Source organism: Molothrus aeneus, chromosome 5, assembly GCF_037042795.1.
Source record: "Molothrus aeneus isolate 106 chromosome 5, BPBGC_Maene_1.0, whole genome shotgun sequence".
NCBI lineage: Eukaryota > Metazoa > Chordata > Aves > Passeriformes > Icteridae > Molothrus > Molothrus aeneus.
The window spans coordinates 56,878,210-56,905,522 of record NC_089650.1 but is presented as its reverse complement, the minus strand read 5'-3'; the positions used below and the strand labels follow the sequence as shown (position 1 = coordinate 56,905,522).

At 41.5% G+C, this 27,313-nt stretch overlaps 1 protein-coding gene across 6 annotated transcripts in view; it reads right to left on the bottom strand.

Annotated features, from left to right (window-relative positions):
* Nucleotides 1-366: 366 nt before the first annotated feature.
* SRPK2 (SRSF protein kinase 2) overlaps nt 367-27,313 on the bottom strand; it is a 128,964-nt gene continuing 102,017 nt past the window's right edge. For 4 of the 6 annotated variants that reach the window (XM_066550846.1, XM_066550850.1, XM_066550849.1 and 1 more), the window contains 9 exons: nt 26,287-26,312; nt 24,609-24,855; nt 23,195-23,683; nt 19,346-19,446; nt 19,145-19,252; nt 9,586-9,655; nt 8,776-8,868; nt 8,251-8,343; nt 367-2,029 (listed from right to left, as the gene is read on the bottom strand). In XM_066550846.1, the coding sequence (XP_066406943.1) occupies nt 1,845-2,029; nt 8,251-8,343; nt 8,776-8,868; nt 9,586-9,655; nt 19,145-19,252; nt 19,346-19,446; nt 23,195-23,683; nt 24,609-24,855; nt 26,287-26,312 (1,412 nt within the window). In that variant the 3' untranslated portion in view covers nt 367-1,844. The remainder of the gene's footprint in view (nt 2,030-8,250; nt 8,344-8,775; nt 8,869-9,585; nt 9,656-19,144; nt 19,253-19,345; nt 19,447-23,194; nt 23,684-24,608; nt 24,856-26,286; nt 26,313-27,313) is intronic. The other 2 variants (XM_066550851.1, XM_066550852.1) reach the window with 2 other exon arrangements.

Here is a 27,313-nt window from a genome sequence, read left to right as displayed (position 1 = left end):
CAACTGCTGCAGGGGCCTCAGCACTGGACAAGAGAGTTTCTCATTGCGGTGCCTTGGCAGTCTCTGGAGGAGTGGCTGCCCCAGCTCGGGACAGGACAATCGTTCCCTTGTTTACAGGACACAGCTGGTAGGAAAGACGCTTTTTTTTTGGTCACATTTCACCCAGCAAACCACTCCCACCCACAGCCCCTCCTGCCACAGGGCCTGTGGGGCTGCTCTGACCGACACCAGGTGATGTGTTCCATAAACGAACATGGGAAGCTCCTTTCTCTGGCCAGGACAGGCCAGCCCCCACCTCCCACCCCTCCAGCACCCCCACAGCTGAGTCGTGGCTAGGCAAAGATTCCAATGACCAGCAACACTGTCTGAAAAAACAAAACACTTTAATTAGACAACTGCAAGCACCTCAAACAACTGGTTATTGTTACAGCATGGGGCTATCTTCTCACAATCTAGTTATTGCAAAGGCATGTGAATAAATTTTATATGGACAAAGTCAAGAAAAAAGTGGCACTGTAGTTACATGAAGATCAGGAGTAAGCTTACATTCATCCCACTGACTTCTAAAAGAGGCCCAAACACACCTCCGTACTGTACATTCTAAAATCTGTATTGCCTATAAGCTTCAGCCTATGCAGCTTTTTTTCCTAGGAAACACATAATTGTTGCGTGCAACTTACAATGGGCAGTCGTATGTCTACGGATGGGAAAGAATAAAGCTAGTGCAATTTGTTTTAGAAACATGTAAAGCTATGAATGGAATGAGCATGATCTTGCTTCTTGGATTATTTTACCCACTGCACTGTAAATATCTGCAGCTATATCCTTCCTTAACTGATGCCAAGCACACACTTTTATTATAAAAGATCAGTAATTCTACACAGAGAGTGGTTCTCATGCTCTACTTTTAATTTTTTTTCTTTTTCTTAAGGTATAGTACAACTTACAGTGCTTATAAAAAGGCAACACCATATGGTACCATGTCTTCACTATCACATTGTAAGGGAAATTGCTATTTTTCTTTTCTTAAAAGCACTTAAAATAGGCAAAAGTTCTAAAAGGGAGTGCTAAATGATAATGCATACTTTATTAGAAAGAAGTCTAGCCTTCCTTTAAAGTGCCGTTTGGGGAATGAAATCCTGTAAACCAGAGCCACTTTGTTTAAAACCCAATGAACAGGAACTGCTACAGAATAGAAAGTTTACACAATTCCTTAAAGCAGTTTAAAGTCCACTACATGCAATTGGTTTGCTATAAAGCTCTCTAAAATTTAGTCGCTTTACTCTGAAATTGAGTCCCCAGTCCCATATTTAAATGGAAATAAACATTTACAGGGTGCATTTACATACACTATAATACAAGAATGACATCCCTTTGCCAGAAGATAAAATTGTACAATTCCTTGCCGTAACTCAGTTCTGACTTGATAAATTTCTTACACTCGTAAATTATATAATATGCATCAGCTAAAATATTTTTTTTTTCATAAATAGTTACAAAACTTGCCAAAACACATGGGGGGAAGTTTCTTTTGTTCAAAAATCTGACATCTGAATGTCACACAACACAAGAAACAATGCTTAAAGACACGTTAAGTGTTTTCTGAAGAAAGTGGGTGAGTAAACTACTAGCTGAGGACAAAAAGACTACCCTTCCCCAAGAACACAGTGCACAAAAAGCAAAATGTCAAACAGTACCTCAAGCAAAATAAAGGTCTGAGGATTGAAGCCAGCTCACGTGTGATCCTGCTAAAGATTTTGTGACAGTCACCATTTAGGTCCAACGCATTGGGAAGTGGTTGCTGGCTTTTTTTTTTTTTTTTTTCCTACAGCTGGAAGATTCTGCTAAGAATTCAGCCACGGATGCCTAAGGCATTCTCCAGCTGAAGCACGTTTCTCTGGGACCATTTCTAGCATAGGGATCAGGAAATCTGTAAACTGTGCAGCATCTTCATGAGGCCAACCATACTTCTCCACAAGCACATCAAAAAGACTCCAAGGTTTCAACTTGGTAATGTGTCGGAGTTCTCCTGCAAACAGAAATATCGATGGCATTAGAAAAACATCCTTTTTTACTTGTGTCAGTGACTAATCCCTGTTTTGTTTCTCTCCCACTCTGCATTCACAGCACCTTGCCCGGGCTGGCAATCGCTGTTTAGGAAGGGCAGCGCACACCAAGCTTGCTCGAGGTCCTCACAGGAGATGGGATGTTCCATGTCCAAGCCAAAAACTGTTCCTACAGCCATCAGCACGTTACACCTGGACTCCAGTGATGCCTCCTGCTGACTTCACTCTCTGTGCACACAGGCACTCATCCACACTCATGCTCCCACCATGGCTAAACCACACTGCAGACCTCTCCTCCTTAATCAGCCAAGGAACCCAAATTTCACAGAATCTGCTCCAATCCCAAGATGGGAGGTCCCAGAAACACAGGTCCTTGCCTCACCACATGGCATTTGCCAGCAATGCAGCAGAGCACTGATTCATTCCTAACCAAGGCAAGCAGAGGTTTGGTGCTGCAGAGATTCTGCTCCATCTCCCAGGCAAACACCCCAGGAAGGCTGGTCTGAGTCTCTCCTGAGGGAAGCACCTGCTGCTGCCCAGGTCTCTTTCAACCAACCACCAACAAAAATGGTGGCAGCAGCTGCAGGACTGGAGTTCCCCCCAAGAGGGGCGTCTTTGCCAACCTGGCAAGGTGTCCCAGGCCAAAAGGAAGGAGGTGAGAACTGTTCTGCCATTCAAACCAGCAACACTACCCAGGTCTGTCCATGGGTCAACCAGCATGATGGGAAAAACTCTTCATGTTCCTGCTCCTCCAGTGTGTAGGAATGAGGCCCAAAGCCATGAGATGTGCCATGAGGTACGTGGTGAAGGGATTACTGTGGGCATGAGCAGCTGCCAGGCCAAATGACCCTCACTGCTGCCATCAGGACACTGAGCTGTCACCTTGCACTAGACCCACAGCCTCTGCAGTCCAGGCTCTCAATATCCCTCATTTACACGTGGTGTGGCTGCCCCCTCACCATTCAGGATGGCAGTAACAGGGACTTTCACTACAGTCACACCTTCACTTCTCCCAAAAGTGTGAATCTGACATGGGACATCCTCCTTGGATGGAGGATGAGAACAGGACCCACCTTGCAGACAAGTCAATGGGCTTGCTCCTCTCTCCTCCCCAAGCAGGGACATCTCTTTGGTAACATCTGCCTTCTGACTGTGTCAGACCATAGCCAGGAACACTTGTGTGTGGAGTACTTACACTTTGTAGATCCAGTGCATTTATCACCAACAATCTAATGAATCTATGGCCTCTTGCTGCAACAAACTACTGCAGCTAGCCATGAATCTGTGTATGTGGAAGTTCTTTTACTGAATGTGACCAGACTTAAGAGTGCCTGATCTGTTCTGATCAGTAATTAAGCCCTGCCACACCCAGCCCCTCTGATCTCGGGACCAGCTGAAACATATGGGCAGTTTTCTGCCAAATTTCTATACTCATAATGCAACCCATCTTGAGCATGTGTATAAGCCAGACAGGCTCCACTGGACACTGCAAAAAGCACTTGAGAGATCCCTGTGCTGCTCCTGCACTCAGCAGAGTGCTGGGGTCTCGCCCAACAAGCTCACTTCACCACCTGGGGTGGGGCACCCAGGGCACACTGCCTGTGAGCCAAGTGGTTTGTCAGTGTGGTGTTTGTCCCTGGCTGTAACCTACTGCCCATAAAATGCCATCTGACACCAGCTCACAGGCCAGAGCTCCTGCACATCCCTGTGGCAAGGGAAGCTCCAGGGTAGGAGAAGTAACCCGTGTCCATCTGACTGCCCCAGGGGCTGAACACCTCAGTGCAATGGATTAAAAGCCCCAGAGGCTCAGCAGGCCCTGTTTCTGCTGCCTCAGCCCTCAGCAGCAGGTCCTAGGCAGAGTGCAGTGCCTGAAAAAGCAGCTCTCCAGCTGCTGTCACAAAGTCCCCACAAGAGCAAGAGTGCAAACAATCCATCACCCACAAACTGCAGAAGAGTCCTGCTAGAAACAGCAGCTCGAGGTGTGCTGCCTACAGGGAGGAACAGCAGCAGAGGCCATGTTCTGGTTTGTGTGTGAACACTCAGAGTGCAGGCAGGCCCCACCAGCACCCACAGACACAGAAAGGCTCTGCTTTGGGCCCACAGCTGCTCCACACAACAGGGAGCACAGCACACTGGGAGCAGCATCTTCATTTCCAGGCTCACTCTCAGTCCTTTAAATCTTTGTGCAACCCTGGAACTTTACTGCTGAACATCTTACCTTTTGGAAGGTTTCCAAAAGAGTGCATTGGTGACTGCTTACAAGAACAGGTAGTAAATTATGTAACAGGAATGCATGAAGTCAAATTACTGCCCAGAAGTGATAGAAAAATGACTTGTTACTGACTGCAAGCAAAATATTACTAGAAAATAATCACGTCCATGGTTTCTGCAGCTCCCAGCATTCATTGCAAGGGCTGCTGTAATCATGTGCCAAATAAGGATCAGCTCTGAGGGAGGGTGGGTGTGTGTTCCCATCCAGCCCTGTCTTCATCTTTGCACTCACATTTTGTCATTTCCAGCATCTTTCCCCTCTCAGATCTGGTAAGGTAAGATTGCACAATGAGGCTCCTGTGCCACTGTGGAAGGAGAGCTCTGCTGTTTGAGTACTCCTCATTTGTGACTGGCCAGCACAGCGTCAGCAGTTTTTCTGCTGAGGAATAAACACTTTTAGTACTATGGCTGAAGTTTTCCACAAGAAATTCTGTGAAGATTGTAAAAGCACTTAAGAAGACAGGATTCAGTAAAAAGAATCTGTGTGGGGGCCACACCTAAACTAATGCTTCAGTTTTCAGTAAGGATCATGATGCTAACTATAGAAACAAAATAGGGTAAGTAAAGACAATTAACACCACTTAAATGGACACCAAGTCTTAGAAATAATTTTCATGTGAGTCCTTCTCATTTCCATCTAAAGTGTGAGAAGAGCACAGGAAATGGAGGTGTCTGCCAACTCATATTTCCACCTAGTTCAAGGTGTTTGTACCATGTAGCTGGAGGAGAGCAAGGCTATGCCTATATTTAAGGGAGAAATTTAAAAAGCACAAGCCCCACCAGTCTGACACCATCTGTATTCAGGGCATTAGCATGAATTTTCAAAGTGCTAAAAATGTAATACTGAGAGCTTCCTCAGAGAAGCTCTTTATTTGGATTTTTGATAGTGAAGCACATAGGAGATAATCTGCAGAGGACAACAGAGTTGTCAGAGCTGTAAAACTCCTGTTATCAAAGCAGAGGCAGCAATGATCCCTCTGAAAAAGGAAATGTTAAGCCAGAAGGAAATTACTAAAAAAAAGTCTCTGAAGGACCAGGGGAGAAAAATGCTATTTAAAGCTGTCTCTGCTGACCATAATACAAAAAAAATCCAGAGCTAGTCTATAAAATTTGTCAAAGACAAATTTAAGATGTGTCACCAGGCAAGAGGAGGATGGATTATTGAACAGTAAGACATGGATGATGTGAAGAACTGGGGAAGCAGCAATGGGATATAATCTGCTGCTACACATCCATGGCATGATCCCAAGAACCAATTCCAGGACTGGTGGTGCAGTGGTGGAAGTGAGGAGCGTGCAGGGAGCCCTGCCTCCCTTCCAGGACATCACAGTGAGTGCTTCTCATGGCTCAGCTTCCAAAGGGCAAAGCCAGCACCTGGCAGCATCTTGCACAGGTTTAGCTCACAAGGAAACAGGACTAGCAAATACCAGAAGAAAAACAGAAGGGACCATGGTCTAGGAATAACAAAAGGATTTTATGTTTTAATGCCAAAACATATTAATAATTCTTACAGTCAAAACAACTTCCATGGAACTCCCTGGAGTCCTTTACTGGGCTCAGTCAAAATGAGACTCTATAAAAATATGTAAGCATTTGTGCTATAGTATAAGAAGTAACTTAAAAATGCTTTTCCTCTTTTAAATGCATCTTCCAATTTGAATGTCTAAAACTGCTTCAGGCAATTACTGAGAAAGGACTTGATCCTCTAAGTTACTAGCACCTTTCTTTTTGTGCCTGGGACTTCAGTAGCACAACTCAGATGCTTAAAGCAGCTCTCTGAGGTCACACTTGCTCATGGACAGGAGCAAAACTCAAACTGATTTTCACCCAAGACTGATGTTTTTGTAACAGGAGCTCAAACCAAGATTTCTAAGCCCACCTTTAGACCACAGTGAGAAATTCTCCCAAGAGCCTCAGGCCTGTACCACGAGGCTTCTGATCTCCAGTGCTCAAGCCACAAGCAGATGAGTACAAAATGCAGCAGCTTGCTGGTCAACTCTGCAGCCTCCCTCTCACACCCTGCCAGCCCACCACACACAAATCCCAGCTGGGGACAGCAGAGGCTGGCAGCACTGGCATGGCCAGGGAAAAGGAAAAGGGTGCCTGATGCAAAGATGCTCAAGGAAGCAGGACACTTGGCACCTCCTGTATTGTTCCACAAAACATGTCAGCTTCCCTAGCCTGCAACAGCAGAATCACTGTTGGGTATGATCTGAAAAAGCAGCTTGGTTTGTTACTCCTTTGCCTTGCATTTGAGATTCTCTGGTTTTAGCAGACAGGTGGGATCCAAGTCTACTTAACCTTCCACAGCAAACTTGCACTTTTATGTTGTGTGGTTGGTGAACCAAGCCTTTAATCCTACCTTAAGTCCCACCCTGAGGAGTTAAGAGGCACCCCCAGTGCCTCTGAGGAATGTCACTGATGTTCAAGCCCTGGAGGACAACAGTGACACTCTGCAGTTGAAGATGCTCATGGAAGCACCAGAGCCTCTCCACATCATGGGAATTTTACAAACTGCCCTCTCCTGTGCACTGCCAACACTGCAGTTACTGAGTAGCTGCTAGGTCATTTTACAGCTCTGTCACATCATGAGAAAATGCCAACCTGTCTGCTGTAAGGTGGAAAGTAGGAATGTGAGATACATTCCAGCAGCTGCAATCCCTGACTGGAGGTGCTGCAGGGAATCTCGTGCCCAGCCCTTACTGCGTGATACATTTCCAGACCTGTGGGCCTGAGTTTGCACATCTCAGTTACCAGGAGATTGTTTGAAGCCCACTGACACAGGCCCCCTCTCTCTGCCAGAGGAGGCAGCCAGCTCCTGAAGCTCATCACTGCCTGCTGTGCAGGTAACCACTTGTTTTAAAGCCATCCTCTGCAAATTTCACTGCCTTTCCCCCAGCTCTTACATGGTGAGTGCTGGCAAACAGCAGGTCTGCCTTCAGCTTATCCACTGACTTCCTGATTATGTAAACCTCACTCCACACTCAAAAGCCCCATCAGCCCCCCCAAAGGGCAGCTGCTCCCTCCTCGATCATCACTGCTGCCCTTCTCTGCACTGCAATGGCATTGGCAGCCTCCTTAAGGACATGGAGGCACAGGGAGCCCCTGCTGCATCAGGAATATCCAGCACAGAGCAGGAGGGAGGGTCAATCACTGCTGGGAGGGCACGGGAGGGTGAAGCACTGATTGTGTTCAGCCCCACAACCCCGAGCTCCAGAGCTGCCAGCTCAGCCCTCGGACACCAACACCTCACTGCAGCTGCTGGGCAGGGCAATCCCCGGCTCTGTCAGCAGCAAAGTGCCCTCCCCAGCTGTGCTGACAGCCATGCATGCTCCTGACAGACCCTGTCCCTGCACACAGCACAGGCTGTCTCATAAGCGAGGGGATGAACACCTGGGGCATCACCACATCCCCCCGAGTCAAACCCTGCCTTAAAGAGCAGCCTGGGCCAAGTTCCATCGGCTCTGCCTGCTCCCTGGGTGTGACAGCAGCCACACTCAGCTCAGTGCCCACTGCCCAGGTATTCCCTTCCTGCCTCTGCCATTCCTCACCAGTAGCACCTGCTGGACACCATAAGCTGGATCCAAAGCTGCTGGCAGATGATTTTTCACCACACTAGAAGCCATGCATCACTTGAGTCCTCACACTTACAGGAACATTAGACAACAGATTCACACAGACACTTGCTAACATCCACACTCTGCTGAGTACATCCCCAAATGAATTTGAAATGAAATCCTGAAATGAACACCTCAAATTGGGGCTTTTCCCAGAAAGCCAAGTTTACATCACGGATCTTCTTTAGTAAGTGCTCTCCATTTAAATGGATCTATTTCTTCAGTACCCGTAAATGAACATATTCTCCTTTTGGATAGTATTATGCTTTAAATTAGTGTTGCATAAATACCGTTACCTTTTTTGGTGAAAAACTCCTTGGAATATTTCCCCAACATAGCGTATTTTCGAGGGATTTTTCCCAGCAGTTCAATGATCAATGCTATGTGGTCTGCATTGGAGAACATTGCCAGCAAAACAGAAACATACAACAGTTTAATCAGTACATTGCATGCACACACTAACACTGGCCCGGTACAGACAGAAATAGATTGATCCTGGTAAAAAACACTCGTGTGCACACTGCTCACTCAGTGGCTACTTTGGAAAGATGCTTTCAGCAAAACTTCCTTCACAAAACAATGAGTGGCAGCTGCCACAAACAAGTTTTGCCATGTAATTTAAAATGTACCAATAGTTATTTTTCAGAACATTTGGGTAAAAAACAAAAATTGTCAGAGATTCGTGGGAATTTTGCTTTTCCAAATGGAAAGTTTTGTTGTGTGATTTCAGGAAATGCTCCTCGCTGGGACATGATAGAACCAGCAACAGCAATTCCACTTCTGTCTGCATCACGGCACCTTTCAAAAAGAAGAGGTACTACCTCTGCGATTGAAGAATTCCCGAGAATATTTTCCAGATAGAGCAAAGTGCCTTGGGATATTGCCTAGCAGCTCTATGATGTGTGCTATGTGGTCTATGAGGGAGAGAAAAAAAGGATACGGGAGTGGAAGGGGCAGGGAAAGGATGGGATAAAAAAGAAGAGGAAAGAAACTGGAATTAGTAAAAAATCAGAAATAGTTTCAAATCAACAATGTTTGCAGCAAATCCATGCAGAGGTTTCCAGGATCAGCAGAGCTCTGGCATCATTAGTAGCATTTAGGAACAATGAATGATGCCCACATTACCACTGCAAAGAGCATTTACAAGCAAACAAGCATGAAAATGGACAGGTATACAGATGGAAGCAGGAGTTAACTCTGATTTAAAAAAAAATAATTAGTAATTGCCTAATACAAATAAAAATACACAATGTAAACATTATTCCAGTGTCACTCTTGTAAAGAGAATAACAGAATAAAGTTCAAATTTGTCGTTTCTTTTCTAAACTAAAATGTTGTTATTTTCAATCAGGTTTCCACACATATGCAATCTTACAAGAAGGGTAGTTTAATTCCTTCAGGCAGTTGTTAAGTAGATGAATATCTGCAGAAGGCAGTTTTTGCCCACCCACTGCTAGTGGTGGAACTTAAAACTAAAAAGAAAAAAAATCATATTTATACTCTGAAAACAATGTGTATGAACAGTTCTACTCAAATACAAAACTTAAACCCCATTGTAAGCTCACTGGAAATTTAAGAGAAGGTGTATGAAAATACGAAGAAACTCTTACAATACCTCAAAAGAGTCATACCTTCATCCCTGGAATAGTCTTCACCAGAGTGTGGCTCAAACAAGTAATCTCCAGTCGCCAGCTCAAACGCCTACAACGCAACAGACACAGTCAGGCTGCTGCAGAAATAACGCCTTCCATCGAGAGGTGTCAGCACAACATCACAGCCATCTCAGAAACCACAGGGAGTTCACACTCAAAGCTCCAGCCTATGACTGGATCTGAGACTGAGGAGCAGCCACTTACCTGGGGACATCATTCCTGCAGAGCAGCAGCAGCAGCAGCAACCCAGGCTCTGCTGAGAGCCCCACGTCCAGCCAGCCCCACGTCCAGCCCCATGAGGGCCTGGGGCTGGAGCGTGCCCACCCCCCAGGCACTGCTGCCCATGCAGGTGGGATGAAGGAAGGAGTCACACAGGGCTGGAGTGCAGCCCATGCAGGTGGGATGAAGGAAGGAGTCACACAGGGCTGGAGTGCTCCCGAGGGTCTGACAGTGCTGCACTGAGCCAGCCTTAAACACAGCCTCACCCACTCATGTGCAGTGTGGTGGTTGTGTCAACTACCTGAACACATCAGGTATTTCAAAATATAATAATAATATATATAAATAATATAATATATTCAATAAGAGCTACACATGTATCTGATGGGTATTTACCTGTCAGGTTGCATGTTGGAGGCTGAACTAAAAAAGTCTGAATCACAAATAAAATCCATCTATGACTATAACTAATCATTTGAAATTAGCCAACAAAAAAAATCTATAGCTATAATTAATCACTTGAATTAGCTTCTTGGATGACTCTAAATCTGAAAGAGGTTTTTGAAATACTTCAATGGTGGGAGTAAATCCAGAACAGACACCAGGACATCAGATCCCCTCAGGGCAGGCAGTGCTTCCATGGGATGCTAGCCCTGTGTTAGGTGAGGGCAAAACTGATTTTCTCTGTATGGGTGTAATGAATATGAAAAGCTGCAAAGCTCTGTAGCACCCATGAGAGCCCCTACTTGTGTCCAGACATGGATTCATCTGGGCTAATTTGTTAAACTAGTCTCGTTCAGCTCTGGCTCACCAAGTGCCCAGGCAGCCGCAGGAATCTAATTCCTTCCAGGTGGTTTACACATCAAACTATTTTCCATGTCCAAGACATGGGAAAACAACTGATCCAGAAAAGTATTCCAAAAATGAGGCAGAACTTCCTAGCACAATTCTAGGATGGGATTCCACTCCATTAGAACATTTACTACAAAATACTTGTCTCCTGAAAATAGACACTTTTCTGTTCCAATTCACAAACTGGAGTTGTTAAATCACCTGTAAATTTAGCCTATTTATGAGCACTTGGCTTCTTCAAGCTGTGAACTGCAGTGTCATCCAAGTGGGCTACAGCCAACATAACTCAGTGCAATCACACATAGCAGCCAAGAAAACAAGAACACCCCTTGCTGACATTTCTGCTGATCCTATGAACAGGCCTTTAACTTCTAAAGTTACTACCACTAATAAACAGTCATTCACTATGTTTATTAGCTCAGGATTGACAGTTTGCATTTTACAGCTGAAAAAAACTGGAATGACTTCATAAAATACCGTGTTTCTAAACTGAAATAAATGTTAAGAGCAGCCAGAAGTGATCACTGGGATAGATCTCTGAACACACCACAGAGAACACTGTTACTCTCCTGAGATGAGACAGAGAAGACCCAAGTGTCCTCTCTGTATCTCATGGCAATGTATTTATTCCTAGGGAGAGCTGGACCAGCTTTCCCAAGAGAGCACACACCAATGGGGCTGATTCCCAAGGACATTGAGGAACTCCCTGCTATTACACACAGATCCCTGGAGAAGAATGGAAATGTAGCTGAATTTAGCCACAAGGGTAGATTACACAAGAATTTAGTTTCTGTCCATAAAATGAAGTATTAATAGCTCAATACGTCTGTGTGGGACTAAAAAGATTAAACTGAAAAACTGTGAAAACTGTTTATAGAGAAGGACAAGAGGTAAGCATGCTGCTGTGATACTCTGAATTTCAGATCAGTTTGTGTACTGCAAGAGCTGAAAATTCCCATAGATTTGGGATATTTTCTTTGTATACCACCTTCTCACTGAACAAAAACTACAGCTTCTGAAAATGACAATGATGCTTCTCTTTTCCTTTTTGTACAGTTCTGACTGCATGCCCAGGATGGGCTGGGGTCACAGCACTTCACACATTTCATTTTCTGACTCTCCCTAAAGGACTCTAAGAACAAAACCACTTCTGACTCAGATGCACACAAGGACAGCCCAGAGGCAGGTGCTGTGGTATTTGCACTGATGGTTCTTAGCATCCATGGAAGACAATGTCTCACAGGTTCATCTGTGGCAACCTGGCAGTATGTTCCCAGCTCCTTTCAGGACAGACTGGCTACACAGGGCAAGATAAATGAAATTTATTTGTCCTCATATAAAAAAGAATAAAACCCAGACAGTGTTTTTATCAAAAAGAATCATCAGTGCTAAAGATACATTAATAAACACATCAAGAGCTGTAAGAAAGACAATCCCATGTCTGGATTGTATCAGAGTTTTCTGCTCTTTAAAGCACTCTCCAAAGGGGTGGTGCACTGGAAAGCCCAGGCTGTTATGGAGTAGGAGCCATGGAAGAGCAGATCTCTGCTGCTGCAGACTGAGAGCCACAGCTCTCGCTGTGAAGCACTGCTGCTCCGGGCTTCCTGGGCATCCTCAGCACTTACACACGCTTTACACCCACCTGGAGGCACAGACAACCCCAGACCCCACAAGGGAGGTCACTGACACTCTGTGATGACACAAGGAGACCCCGAGGGCAGCACAGTGACCACGGGTCTGCTCTGCCCAGCTGCGAGCAGTCTGGGGCACCAGTGTGAGAGTGACCCTCAAGTCCCAGTGTGGGAAGGGCAGGGAGGACCTGAGGCATTCCAGGGGCTGAGCAGAGGAGGCAGGAGGGGAGGCTGGCAGGGCTGGCTTTGCTCAGGTGGGAGAAGGGATTTAACTGCTGCACTCCACTGCCTGAAGGCAACAGTGGAGAAGAAAAAAGTTCAACTCTCCCCAGTGAAAGGACAACACAGGCAGCAAGATGGGAAATTCCAATCAAACACGAGGAAAACAATTCTTTGGTGAGACTGCCTAAGTACTGGGTCAAGCTGCTCAGAAAGGCTGTGGAAATGCCATTGTTACAGGTACATCCTGGGGTATGTACCCCTCAACTGGACATGGCTCTGAGTGACCTCATCTACCTTTGAGAACAATCCTTGTTCAAGAAGGAGGCAGATACCAGGGATCACTTTAAACCTAGATTTGTCTATAATTTCCATGATGCTACAAACACAGACTAACTATATTTACTTACTTTCCCTTTGAAAGTAATAACTTCTAAAAACAAGCTTCTTGACAGAAGCTCCAACATTAAAATACCATGATTTTTTTACTTAATGTTGACATTTACCTCAAGACAAGTCAGCATTTCGCTTATTATATGGAGAAAAAAAATTAGATACATCACACTCAACATATGGCACAGAAGCCCAAGGCAACCATCCATCTTTACTGGGTGTTCTGGCAATTTCTACTTACCACTTTCCTAAGGTTCTCACAGAAAACCAGTCTAGACTGCTTTTCTCCATCTGCAGATGGTGAACCTTTCACAGAAATGGTTACACTGCTGTTTTATAGGCTCTGAAGAGGCTCTATTTCTTTCCTGCCACACAATTGTGTGTGAACCTAGCACAGCACAGAACTGGTGGCATCACCACATAATGGACCCATATCTAAACACACAATTGGAAATAGCTACATTTTCACTGTGTGACAGCTGTGCACTCAATCTGGTGATTGAAAAATGGATGCATGCCTAGGGAAAGCTCTCTGGGAGAGGACTGGAAAAACAATTCACTTGGACTGCATCAGCCTGCCTGAATTGAAGCCCCAGCTGAAAAAGAACAACAAGCTATAGGCCAGAATTATTATTTTGACAGATGAGATGCAGCTCTTGGCCAGAGCTTCTCCTACCCAGCTGAAATGAAGAGATGTGAATGTGAAGACTGTAACTGCTTTAAAAACAGGCTTGGTTTTAAGAACACTGTTCCACAGTGGGAGCATGGAAAGAAGATCAGAAAGTTTTCTGAGATTCACACACCAGCTAACAGCTTGTCCTCCCATGGACATCTCCCCCTGAAGAGCCAGGCAGGGGGAAGAGTATGAAAAGCATTTTGCATGGTTAGTGCTTGGTAAGAAAGGCCAAATATACAAACCAGAGACTTGCATGGGATGCTTGCAAAGGAAACAGGATCACTTTATTTGCTGTACTCTGATCTTGGAATCATGCATACTGAGTGGCTGTTTTGGAAAGTCAGCTCCTCTGGGAAATCATTTTCTTTTGAGTGTTTCAGGTTGTCCACCCACCACCCTCAGAAAGGGTGTACAGCGAGTAATAACAGCATTCTGTACTGTATCTGCCTACTGAAAAATACGTGCATAGCAACTTCAGCTTTTGCTCCCCTCGAAACCACATCTCTGATTTTCAATTTTTCCTCAAAATACTGCTTCTGTGCAGACTGAGGCTTGTCATCACACCTTTGGTATGTGCCACTCACACATACTGACACGATGATACTCATGATCCCATGGAGACATGATCATTTTTTCCCTGCTTACAGCAGTGAAGAGTAGTTAAGGACAATTCCCTCTCCACTCTACATTGGAGAACAGCACACAAAGAAATAAACTGGGGGCACAAGCCTGCAAGGCACCCACAAGCACTAACATGTAGGTTTAATTTCAACATAACTCAGGATATCCTGTTCATTCTCCATTCTGTTCCTCTGAGTTCTCTCACATGAACAGAAATGCCCACAAATAAACCCACAGTGCTGTAAACTTGCCTGCCTTGTAGTAGCACGTCCTTTGTTTTGAAAGCTCTTTGTCTGTCCCCTTTCAAACACACCTCACAGTGTTTTCTTTTATCATCTGTCTTCTCTTTGGGTAGATAAAATACCAAGTATAATTTTCACCTTCTCTGACTTCCTGCTGATCTCTGGCTGTCATCTGTTTGCTAGGTCTTATTACAAAGAGAGGATATTGCAGGAATCACAACCCTCCACAAAAGACACCTCAGAAAAGCGTTAAAAACTTCAAAAGCCTTGTTCATGTCCCAGCCTGTGACACAGTCACCTCTTCCCAGCAGCTCAAACCAAATGCAATGAACAAGTCAGATGATGAGATTCATCACTTCAGGTGCTTTTCCTGTCCCCAATCCAAGGAGACTGGAACCAGGAAAAGCAGTGGAATCATGGTGCTTGCAGTCATTTCCAGAAGCAATACAAAAGGATGCCGTCTGCCAGTATAGCTCCCTTATCTTGCCAGGATTTCTTGGCAGCAGCAGTGGAGTCCTGTGTTCTGTGTTTTCTGGGATTTAGGAAATGCTAAATCACTCAGAGTCTGTTCAGCTGCTGCTCTAAAGAAAGCAACCTGCTCAATACTGGTAATGTGGAAATTCAAACCAATACAACTAAATCATCAAGAATGTTTTCAATCCTGTCAAAGGTACTGCTGCCTCCAAATCTATTCCCTTTTTTGGGTGAAAATGAGAGATGCATGTCCCTGCTGGCAGAATTTAATTAGGGCTTAGTACAGGAAGGGAACATCTTCTAGAATTTAGTAAATGTGGAGAGATTCCCAGTGTGTAGCTCTCCATGAGAGCAGCTGAGTATTCCACATAAACAGGCCACAATGTTAAAAGAAAAATAAAAGGGCACTGTACAATTTCCTTAACCAAACTTATGTGGGTCCAGCAAATTACAGCAACAATCATTCTAACCAAGATCACTAAAGTCTAGAGAAAAAAATGTTAAGTTACACTTTGTAGAATTCTTTGCCAAGCACTGAGCAAGCAAACAACTCCACTGAGGTCTGGAAAAGCCCACTGACATCCAACCTCTTCCACAGCACTTCATGCATGCACTGCACTGATATAAGCCTCCAAAGATATGCATCATCCTCTTTCTTCCCTTCCTTCCTTCGTTTTTTTCTGGGCAACTCTGCAACTCAGATCACCTGAGCAGAGAATTGGTACTAGTCTGAGGATATTCACACTCATCCTTTAAACCTGAAAGGATGATTAAAAGAAGTTTGGGGCACAAAAACTGGGCCATGCCAAACTCTAAAATTAGCAGATTCAGCTCACAGGCTGCTGGCTTACAATGCTACTTATTCACTGACATAACACCAAGAAACAGCACTGCAAGACTATTAGCACTAAGTTATTTTGCCCTCTTTTGCTGTTAGGGTAGAGCCCTTACATGGCTCTGATTACAAACACTCCCAGCACAATCACAATCCTGATTAGAAACTGGCTAGTCCCATACTAAAGTCAATACAAATAAATCAGGACTTTTCCTTCCTGGAAGCTGCATCAAAACCATCACACTCCTGGCTAGACAAAGCCATCCCAAACTAAGTGAGGCCAGGTAAGGAATGCTCTCCATTCAGACACAATGTACCATGCTCCAGAGATTCATAAGGGGATATTCTGGAGGTTGCTGTGCACACAGGAACACAGATGCTTTGCAGGCTCAGGGCCTGTTTATGAGAGGCCTTGTTTAAAAACCTCATCTTCATCCTTACTATTAAAGACTGTGTAAAATGCACTGGCAAAAAGTATGATGGAAAAAGACATTCTACTGCTGCTGAGATAAAAAACAATCTTCTGTGCTTAACACACTTCATGCCATAAATACAAGCCCATACAAGAACCAGCAGCTGGGCTACTCGTGGTCAGTGCTACCTTCAGTGAGCAAGATTATTTCATTAGCAAGCAAAATGCAGTGGAAACTTCAGGCTCAAATGGAGATCTATAAAGCACAAGACCAAGTTAAGACCCCAGGTGAATCCTGGTACCAAGCATTACAAGTCATCCTTCATATAATCCAGGACACAAAGATTTTTGAGTTTTATATGCACACAAATCTGTGACACAGAAACCCTACAAACACGAAGTTCCAAGAAAGGCCTTTTTTTGCCATTTTTTAAATGGAGATGTGAGCTAGAATATCTGACACAGTAGTGGAGACAAAATACATGGAGAAAATCCTCTACTTTGCCAGCTAAGCAGTGTTCATGTGTGCTTGGTGCTGTCACATTAGGTAAAGTATGGATGCATGGAAAAGTAATGGAAATACTGCTGGACCAGTCATTTTGCACAGCAGTGCTTCCAAAATGTCCTTAACGACTCAGGACTTGCACAAGCAAAGTTGCCTCTGCTCTCCTTTGGGAGTCCTGGACATCAAGGCTAACAGGGTATCTAAGCTGTATTTTGGCTGAAAATAAACACCACCTGCTCCAGCAGACAATCCCTTTGCAAACACAGTAAACATGGAACAGAGTGAATTAAATATGAAACAAGAGCAAGATAATCTAGAAGGGCATTTTCTGAATCAAATCCAGGTACAACAAGGAAACCAAACTTGAGAAAGCAACTAGAGGCATTAAAACACTTTGGCACTTCACAGTCCTTGACTGCCTTAGGGATTGGAGAGGTTCACATCATAATTTCCAAAGACAGCCTAAATAAATTTGGGAGTTTGCAGTTCCACATCGGGAATGCTTTCCTGGCTGTTAATCTCTATTACAAGTCCTCTGCAGAAAGAGGTATTAAGGCCTCCAAGGCAATCCCTACCTCAGAGCTGTGTTCCATCTGATAGAGGATCAGCATCCCCAATGCTCTGACCCATTTTCTCAGCCACACAGCAATGCAAACAGATTCTAGGTTTTTCGAAATGATGAATTTTTCTACGAGCTTGAGAGGCTGCTCTCTATTTTTTACACAACTATACCATGATGACAATTGTATTCAAAAATTGTATGTAAGTGCTGTAATGTTCTAAAATGTCTACTGCATTTCTTAAGGGCAAAAACCTAAAGACTGTGACAGAAGGCAGAATTACAGCACTTCTGCCTCAAATGCTTTACTATCTGCAAGGCTTACATAACAAAAAAGCAGAAGTACATTTTTCTCTTTAAAATAATGAAATTTCATACATAATTGTGAATCTGAGCTAAGGTACTTCCAGTGGCAGTGATGATTTAGGCCTTTTTCTTTCCCTGAGTTTGAAGAAAGCAGGAATACTTATATAACATGGAGGAGAAGCTGTAATAGGCTGGGCAACCCCAAGTATTGCAAGAATATTATATTCCTTAGATGTGATATTGCTATTTAATACCCAACTATCTTTAAATACAGTTCTAGGTAGACCTCAGACTCCTTTATGTCTTTAGCTACAAGACTAAAAGACTATGTAAGACTATAAAATTAGCAGTGATAAGTACAACATAAAGATGAATACAGGGCATCCAATACAATAAAAGGTTATCAAGTTCAACTGAGGTTCACAAAATACTAGGTAAAAGAAAAAAGTCTCTATAATGATTTTGTAGTTAGTTAAGAGAAGAATAACTTAAGGAATTAAAGAACAAATTGTGGAATATTTTATAAGCTTTGTTTTCAAGGTAATAGAAAAACTCCATTTTGTCCCCAAATAGAAGAGTAATTTTGGAAATGGATGGGTTTGCTGTGTACTAAAGAAAAAGCTAGTATTAAACTCCAGAGCAGACATACTTTAATTTCACTTATGGGTTAGCTACTTCCAACACATGGCTTGCTGAACTTATAATATCTGTAGGATTCTATGTTCCTTTCAATCCTCCTCCTCCTCTCCCTCCGAGCTGTGCAATTCTTCTCATCACCCACACATGCAAACTGTGTCTAGTATTTGAGTCTTCTCCTCCTCCTCCTCACACACTTACTCTTATCAGACATGTATTTGTAAAATATAAAGATTTTATTAAGTTTTCACTTTTAAAATAGGCAAAGGTATTTCTACTTTTTTTTGGATGTACATACTATCTTAAATGAGGAGATGCATGCAGCTTGTTCATCCTCAAAGAGTTATTAGGGTGTTTCAGAAAGCTGCATGAGTTTTCACTTTTTCTGTTCTATAAAGACTCTTAAAAAGCTGTAATTCCAGTTGTGTTAAAACTAATTCCACAGAATGTTACCACATATTTTACGCCAATAAACTGAATTCCTTCTCTTGAAAGTTTAGAGCCAAGCCTAATCCAATCCATGTTTTCACTGCATTTGGCACCAATTTAAAGTATTTCCCTATTTTACTACTTCACACAAGAAAAGGGAATGCAATCACTGCTAGCAGTAGCCCAGGTTCTAAGATTGGAATGAAACAAACAGTTGCACTTTGTCAGTTACATTTTGTCATTCAGAATAGACATATATTTTTTCTCTAAACTTGCATGTTTCCGGCTACAAGTTTAAAATGCATCACATGAAAATCAGATGTGCTCTCCAAAATATTTCCTTTTGATTAAGGAGGCTTGAAAAATTGAAAGAAAGGGAAGAAATCATCAGCAGCTATCTGATACAGCATCATTTATGATAATATATTTGTGTCAAAACATCAAAAACATCCCCATCAGGTTTCCTCACTAAATAAACAATTGTTTTAGGAGCTTTACTCTTGTAAAATACACATTGCATTGTTCTTACCATACATGCTGTACTCCAGATATCAGCAGGTGTACTGTAACCTGCTCCTATTAAAACCTCTATGGATCTGTACTGTCTTGTCTGGATGTCTTCTGTGAAGTGTTTGTGCTAAAATAGAAAGAATCACATTAATGGAAAAAAAGGATTATAAAAAGACCTGTTCTAAATAGTGAACAGCTAAAATGATGTAGTTACACTTACCACCCAGCAGGCATTCCCCAGGTCAGCAATTTTAACTCTAATTTTATCTGCATTTCTTGGGTCCAGTGGATTCACCAGTAAGTCAGCAGCACGAGTTTTTGCTAACACAAGCAAAATGCAGAATAGTTAGAATGTTAAGCCCACTATTCATTATCTCTAAGCACTTTTGCCTTGACACTTTGTTCAGTGTTGTCATACACTGAATACATGAAAATAATTTGCTGAATGTTACAAGAAATTAAAGCAACATAAATAGGATTTCTTCCCCTGATTTCTAAATATCCTTATACATTTCAAGTGCAAATTTTCTGCATTTTTTAGCTGCCAAATGACTGTTACTACAATAACCAGAGGAACTTCTAAGAAAAACCAGTGTATGTTTCCAGGAACAGATTCAGACAGAAAATGTGAAAACTCAGACTCCAAGAACTCACCCACTACACACATGAAAGATATGTTCTTGGAACAGTTTGGTTGAGAAAATAAATCCTGCAGTTCCATGCTTGGCTACAATAAATAAAATCTGGCTGAATTCTTCCCTTTTTTTTGGTAAACCTATCCCAAGGGGTAAAAGACTCACCAAAATCTGGCTAATTTGAGAGCCTAGGGGGCTGTCATGCTTTTCACAAAGAATTCAGCATTCAAAGTCCTCTGAAGGTCCTATTTGCATCAATTATGATCCAGACTAAAAAGGCAGAACTTTGATTAATCTTGCAATCTTTAGAGGCTCTTGGGACAATGAAACCTTAACACCACCAGTAGAGGTGCTGCTTCTCTCTGTTTTGAAATTCCACCTGCTAGTTCCTAAACTGGGAAGAAAGCAGATGACTTGAAGGCAGAAGACAGAAGCAGGTATCACAAATCACAGGGAAACACAGGACTGGGTTTCTATTTCCTTGTCCCAAAGCTACAAGGTGTAAATTGGAAACTGAAGGTAAGATTAGAAAGAGGTACTAGATCCAAAGAGCACTTGTGGCTGCAGTGACCTGATAAACTGGTGAAAGCCTTGGCAGGGGAAAACACACCAGACTTGGGACAAGGACCAGAAATACTGGATGTCTAATGGAGAATTATTAGGAGTGACTGAGATCAGATGGAGATCTTCAACTGCTGGCACAGGAAGCCTGAATGGGTCATCAGAGCACTGAATTTTAGCCAACCAGAAAAGTGGCAGGGTCCACCAGAGGAGAGAGGGAATGAAAATACAGGAGGAAATAGCAAAAGGCAGAGGGGGCAGTGACCTCAACAAACAGCCCTCTAAAAAAGCTGGAATGGAGTCCAAGACTCAAGTTTATGAAAAGCATCAACAGAAGGAGAGAAGTAAAACACTCAAAAGATAGGAACTACTAAGACTCGTAAGCTTAATACTAAAGTCTTCCCTTAAAAACATGCTGCATAGTACAGTGCAATTTTTTTTAACACAATCACATGCATTACTGAAGAAATAACAGGACCTTTCTCAGTTCAGTAGTCTTTGCAAAAAAAAAAAAAAAAGAAAAGAAAAAAAATATATAATCCTGGATAAATCCTTCCCACACGTGTTGTTGAAGGACTGCAGTAAATAAAGTTAAATGAAGAGAGGAAAAAAGCCCCATGACTAAGACATCTGAATATGGCATTATGCAACAGCTTTCTTCAACCTTTTCCTAAGAGAAAGACCTGAGCAGGCAATAGGGAAGTGCCTACACTTTTGTGTTTTTCCAAAAACTTGTGATGCTTGAATCCTGTCTCTTCTTGGATTCTGTATTTGACAAACACAGATCATTTACAACTGAAAAGTGAAGTCAGAGTAAGTGTATTTTCCAGAAAGTACTCACAAAAAAGCATCCAAATAAGTTTAACCTTTGCACAAAATTAGTGAACACTTCTGTGTCCTAGTTCCATAAAAACTAAGAAATATCACCTTAATTCTCACAATCTCAGCATGACAATGTACTTAGCAAATATTCAAACACTGGAAAGAGGAGGAGGAGAGTCGTGAGGAAATTACAAATCTATCTTCAGGGCATTTGGTCATGCAGTGAAAACTTGAGAAAATAAAAATCTGCTCATCCACTAAACACAAATTGGTTTGTGCACCAAATAAAGCAAGAACCCCAAAAAAATGAGACCATGCCACTTAACAATGCATAGCAATGCCTAGAGAAAGAGAACAAATAAAAGTCTACTTCAGTACAATAAAAGGAGAATAAAGATATGATGAAAAATTATGTAGCACCATTTAAAAATATTAAATAGCCTCTAACTCCTATATGCGTCTTTCTAAACACCTTCATCCATTTTATTACTGTTATACTCAATGTTTTTACTGATGCCATTAATATCTGTAATATTCAGCTTTTCCCCTTTCTTCAAAAAAGCCAACTACCACTGAATTTACTGTCTGTCTTCTTCCTTTGCAAGAAAGGTGTGAGAACTGATGGGATAACATGGAGGAGGAACACAGTAGGATTTTTCTCCAGCTATGGAGGTAAGCTGTTTCCATGAGGACAGAGGCAGCTTTAATCTCTGATGGCATGAGGATCTTACATACCACCCCAAGAAAACAGCAGTGGAGTCTTTCTGCCTATATACAGCAGGCAGAACAAAAGAAACTACCAGACATCTAGGAACCTCCCCTGTACTGTTTCAGGGACTTGAGAGTGTAAGGAGATGGACTAAAGTCTTATTTGCCTGGATCTTCCAGATATGCAGTTCTACTGAGCTGTATTTTATTTCATATTTCTTACCTTACCTGTCAGACCCTGTAATAACCTGTGTGAATTGCTCTTCTAAAGTCTTAAACCAAGAAATACACCTGACTGCATTTTTCAATGCAGCTCCAATTCATCTGTGACAATGCTGACAGCAGGCTTGGTGATCTTCTCCCTAAGCTCCCATTTTCTTCTATCTGCTCACAGATTTAGACTCTCAGTATTTTCTTTATTAAAGCTGAAACCCATATATTTATAATTTAACCACTGGCACTATAAATAAGATCTATGTGTAATATCCTGAAGCTATTTAATTCAATGGCAAAAAATCCAGCTCTTTGCAATGACACCAAGATTTCACCTTCCATGTCTTTAAATGGATTTACAGGCAAAAATTCTGGACTGATGGCCAGAATTTAAATGTCCAAACCCATGCTGAATATAGAAACACCATAATGAGTTGAGGGTTGGCAACATGCCCTGCTGAGTATTAATAAAAGGTTAAAACAGGAACTGTTTGACACAGAAAGAACAATTAATGAATGAAAACACAGCATAATACAGAATTTTTCAATATCAGTGAGAAAAGATGTGACAAGAAGTAACAGAAGCTGCAGCCAGACAAGCTCAAACTTGCTACAATTCTTCTAAAACAATTCAGAGTACCAAGCAGTGGAACACTCTTCAATCACACTAGATTATAATTTCATTTGTCCATTTAAGAAAAGGTATTTTTCTTATTGAAAAATACATTTTAAGCCAACAATAAAGGTTACTGGGTTTAAAAGATGGTGTATTAGTGACTTGTTATCAAAGGACATCAGGTTACATGATCTCATGCTCATCTTCTACCTTGAAACTACAGGAATGATGTTTATTTGCAACTATAGATTTCCTTTTCTCTTTCACGTGTAGACTGACTTGTCAATGCAACTGTTTATTCTACAATAACTTATTTATCTAATGAGCCTTAAAAGCAAGTTCTAGAGTGGAAAATAACCCATAAATCATAGTTCTGCAAGAAAAACCATCCAATTTACTTAAAAAATTTTTTCTTAACCTAACAACTGCCTTTGTATTCCATTTACCTGTCTCTTTTATTTAATACAATACACACCCATGCTACTAGACAAAAGCCATTAAGAGGAACACTTACTTTTTGGCAAATCCCCAGTGCTGGAAGCTGAAACCGTTCTGCTCCTGTCATGAGATGGGCTGCTCTCCTCCCTTTCAGTTACAGTTGATCCTTCAGACACAGCAGAACCACAGGCTACAGACTCCAGAGCCCCAGAGAACACCGACGCTGAAAATTCCGAGAATTGGGACTCTGGAATTTTATGACGTCCATTTGGCAATTCACCATTAAACTGTTCATAGGAGCTGCTATAAGAGTAATCACTTTTTGCATTTGGATCATCAAGATTATACTCCTCTTGATTTGGGCATTCTTCCTCTTCTTCTTCCTCATCTTCAATCTGTTGTTCCAATAGGAATGGCCCGTTCACAATATGGCCGTTTGTTTTGGGGGATTCTATCCACTTAGGGTCTGTAGAGTCAGTGTTGACAAGTTCCTGCTCAACATCATCATCTTTTTCAGTGTTTTCCTTCTCTGTGTCTTCTTTTTCATCCTGATCTTCTGCTTCACCTGAAAAATTTTGGTAAGCAACACATTACATCACACATCAACAAACCGGACTAAAATTAGGCATTCATCATTTTTAACTCTTCAGTAACTACCTGACTTCTGACATATCACACAAGGAAACACTGACTATCACTGAAATATGCAAAGCTTCAAATCTAAATTAAAGGTAAAAGGATGGACTAGTAAGACTGTTGGAAAAATAAAAAATGGGAAGTGGCTCAGGAGGAACCAATCCAGAAGAGAATAATGTTATGAAGGGAAGATGAATCTGGCCTTGAAAGCAAACTTTTAAAAATCTAGAATTCAACCTATGTCAATGGAGTCATCACAGAAGAAAGAAAACTCTCTGTAAGAGCAGAACTACAACAAACCAAACTGAACTACAGTCTCAGTAGTTACATCTTTATCAGGACTGAAGAGCTGACAAGAAAATCAGGGAAGCCAGAATGGAGCTGGACCATAACGATTATTTTAACAAGACATATAAAAAATTTTAGTGAAGAAGTTGCAATCTTTGTTACCTGATAGATCATTACAATAAACACTGTAAGAAGAAAAAGGTAAAGCAATGATGACTCCAACTACAACAATAATAATATAGAAAAATGCATCTTCTTCTTCTTCTACTTCACCAGGATACTCAGTTATTCCACTCAATGTGGCATGGTGACTGTTCTGCTGAATTTTCTATGTGCTTTTTTGAATTGTTTATGGCTATACACTGATATTGATGTCTTTCTTCACTTCTGCAGCAAGTTTGATTTTTCTTTACCTTTTTAGGTACTGTAGTTACAATTTTACCTACAGGAGAAAATGAACTTAATGATTGGAGATTTTTTTCACTGCACCAGATACAACACTGCACAGTTACACTTTCTGCTCTGAAACACTAAACTCAGGGACAATAAAAACAAGTGATACTAACCATCATCATTTCCAGGTTCTTCATCTACTACCTCTTCTATATCAGCTGTTTTTAGTTTCACCTCTGGGTGGTACTCATCCTCTTGTTCATTTGATGGTACAGCTGAGGTTACATTTTCTTCTATTTTTTTCCTTTCAGCTTCCCGCTCTAGTTCTTCTATTTCCTGCAAGCGTTTTTCTAGCAGCTCAGCTTGCCTCTTCTGCTTTTTCTTCAGTTTTTTCTTTTTGTTTTTGGATATTTTTCCAACCTGAAATATTAATACCAAAGAAAGAAAAAGTAATTTTGCATTTCCAAGGCATCTCACATCAAACTAATTTACAGTTTCATTACCATTTTTTTGAAAATACTAGATGGCAACTAACTTAGTAATTATATTACTTTTTACAGTTTACATCAAATCAAGAATGATACAGGACTGTATGAGGCAAAAATCCACCAAAACTTTACACAGTTAATCATGTTTTCACATGGTCATTATTAGATACAAGAGCAAAATACATTTATACATCTAAGATGTCATAATAAAATTCTTATGATCCCATAACCTTGATAAACACAATAATCCTAAACTTCAATCCAGATTAACAGATGATACGGTATGTGGAAAATAATCAGGTATCATATTAGCTGTTTACATATAAATTCAATACCTTATTTCTCTCTCTGTATAATGCAGTTAATAACCAGCAAAAGTATTGTGAGCAAAAAGACACAAGAAAACTAAAGAGACTGAAAACAGTGAATTCTAAATAAAACCTGGGGTTTTTTCAGCTATTTTCTTGTGAAAGGAAAGCATCTTTATTACTCCCTTCTGGCCTAAAACATATGAATTACAAACAGCAGATGGCCATTATGAAGTTTCTCATTTTATATAACATAAGGATTGAAAAACTCAGGTACAACAACAAGGAAATGAAAAATGAATGCATTTTAACAGAATTATGGTTTCTATTTCTACTGATAAATGAAATCTATCCATTTTTCATTCATTGTTTAAATATCACAGTAAGAAATCCTCATATAATCAAAAAATAAAGTACAAGGAAAAGAGAAAAACATTTCCTCAAAGGCTTATCTGTTAATCCTGTTATTTTCATAAAAAGCCATGGGATCATTTAAACAAGACATTAAATTTCACAACCCTAATAAATTTCATCCCTGTTGTATACTCACTGAAATTATGCATGTTCTGTACACACAGAAAGCAGCTTTGGCCACAGATATTTCTGAACAGCTGTATTACCATTGGTGATTTCCTACATGCATATGGCAAAGAGATCTTTCAAACCTCAGAAAATTGCCTCAACTTTCAGGCCTTGATGATTAAGGCCTTTATGCCCTTAAGATATCTGAAATGCACAATATTTAGTGCATTCTCCCATTTTTGTCAGGATTTGGACAAATGGGTTACTCCTCAAGAGAAGAAAACAGCAGTGCTTAACTTAGTTTGACATAGCTATAGAACTGTATGTCTGTGAGAATTTCCATCACAGAAATACTGTGCTTAAAACTGGTAAGGCCACAGACATGAAAAGAAAAATGTTCTTTGAAAGATAAAAGCTTTATTCAAAGGAAGCTCTTAAAAAAGGGTTGAGGCTACTAACAGTCTAATACATATTAATAGCCAGAGAAACACAGAAAATAAGGCAGTTAAATTGTATTATGTAACAATACTTACAGGCTTTTGTTGTGGAGCTGTACTCACTAAAAAGACAAAAAATAAATTGTAAATAAAATAAAGGTTTTCTTTTTCAAAAACAACTTTATAAAAGCAAAAACAAGTAGAAATAACTTTAAAATATTCTTAACTAAATAAGGCAGTGTTAAATTTACTTTGTTAGCCAGATTTTTTACTCTTTACAAGTACATGCTGCCTGAAATCATTTGATGTCTCCATTAGAGCATCTGGGATCAGAAGGAGCTAGCAGCTATCTGTGTTCACTGTGCTGTGCTTGGCAGAGAGCTCATGAAATTTAAAAAAAAAAAAAAGGCTGAACCATTAAGAGTGGATAGAAATCATGGAATGACTGCAGAGCTGCCACAGATTAAATGTATGTCATCAGCTGGCAGAGCAGGTATAGACTGGTTTAAACAGTTCAGGGAATATTAGCAAAGATACAACTACTGTGTTGTACCCAACAGAAAAGCCAAATACTCATGTGTCTTACTCTGCAACAAGGCAGTTTGATTGCTAGGGCTGGAGGCATGAAGAACTGCCTAAGGCAAAAACCACAGCATATCACAGAAAAAGCAGCTCCAGCATGGGCCTCTTCCAGCAGCTCTGAGCAGGATCCCATCAGTGACTGGCTCTGATGGGATTGCAGTGCTGACTGGCACACTCACAGAGCACCACAAGCCACATTAAACCTCCCCCTGTGATCAAAACCAACAGAAATAACCAAATATGGGAGACAGAAGCAAAGTGAAGCAAGAGGAACTGAACGGGGGAGAACCTCTCACAAACTTCTTCAGACACACAGGCCTATGGTAATTAAGGAATGCCGAAAAAAATATAGAGTTGTTTTATAGGTTCAGATCCTGCTGCTAAGCTCAGGGAAAAACCTGCTTGAATACCCCTGAAAGGGCAAGGTTTTCAAAAAGATTCTTAAACCTGAGCACTAACATTGTTATAAAAAGGGAAATTATACACAACCTAATCTTGCAATGCTGTAAAGGATACACATGCTCAGCTCCCGTGTGTAAAG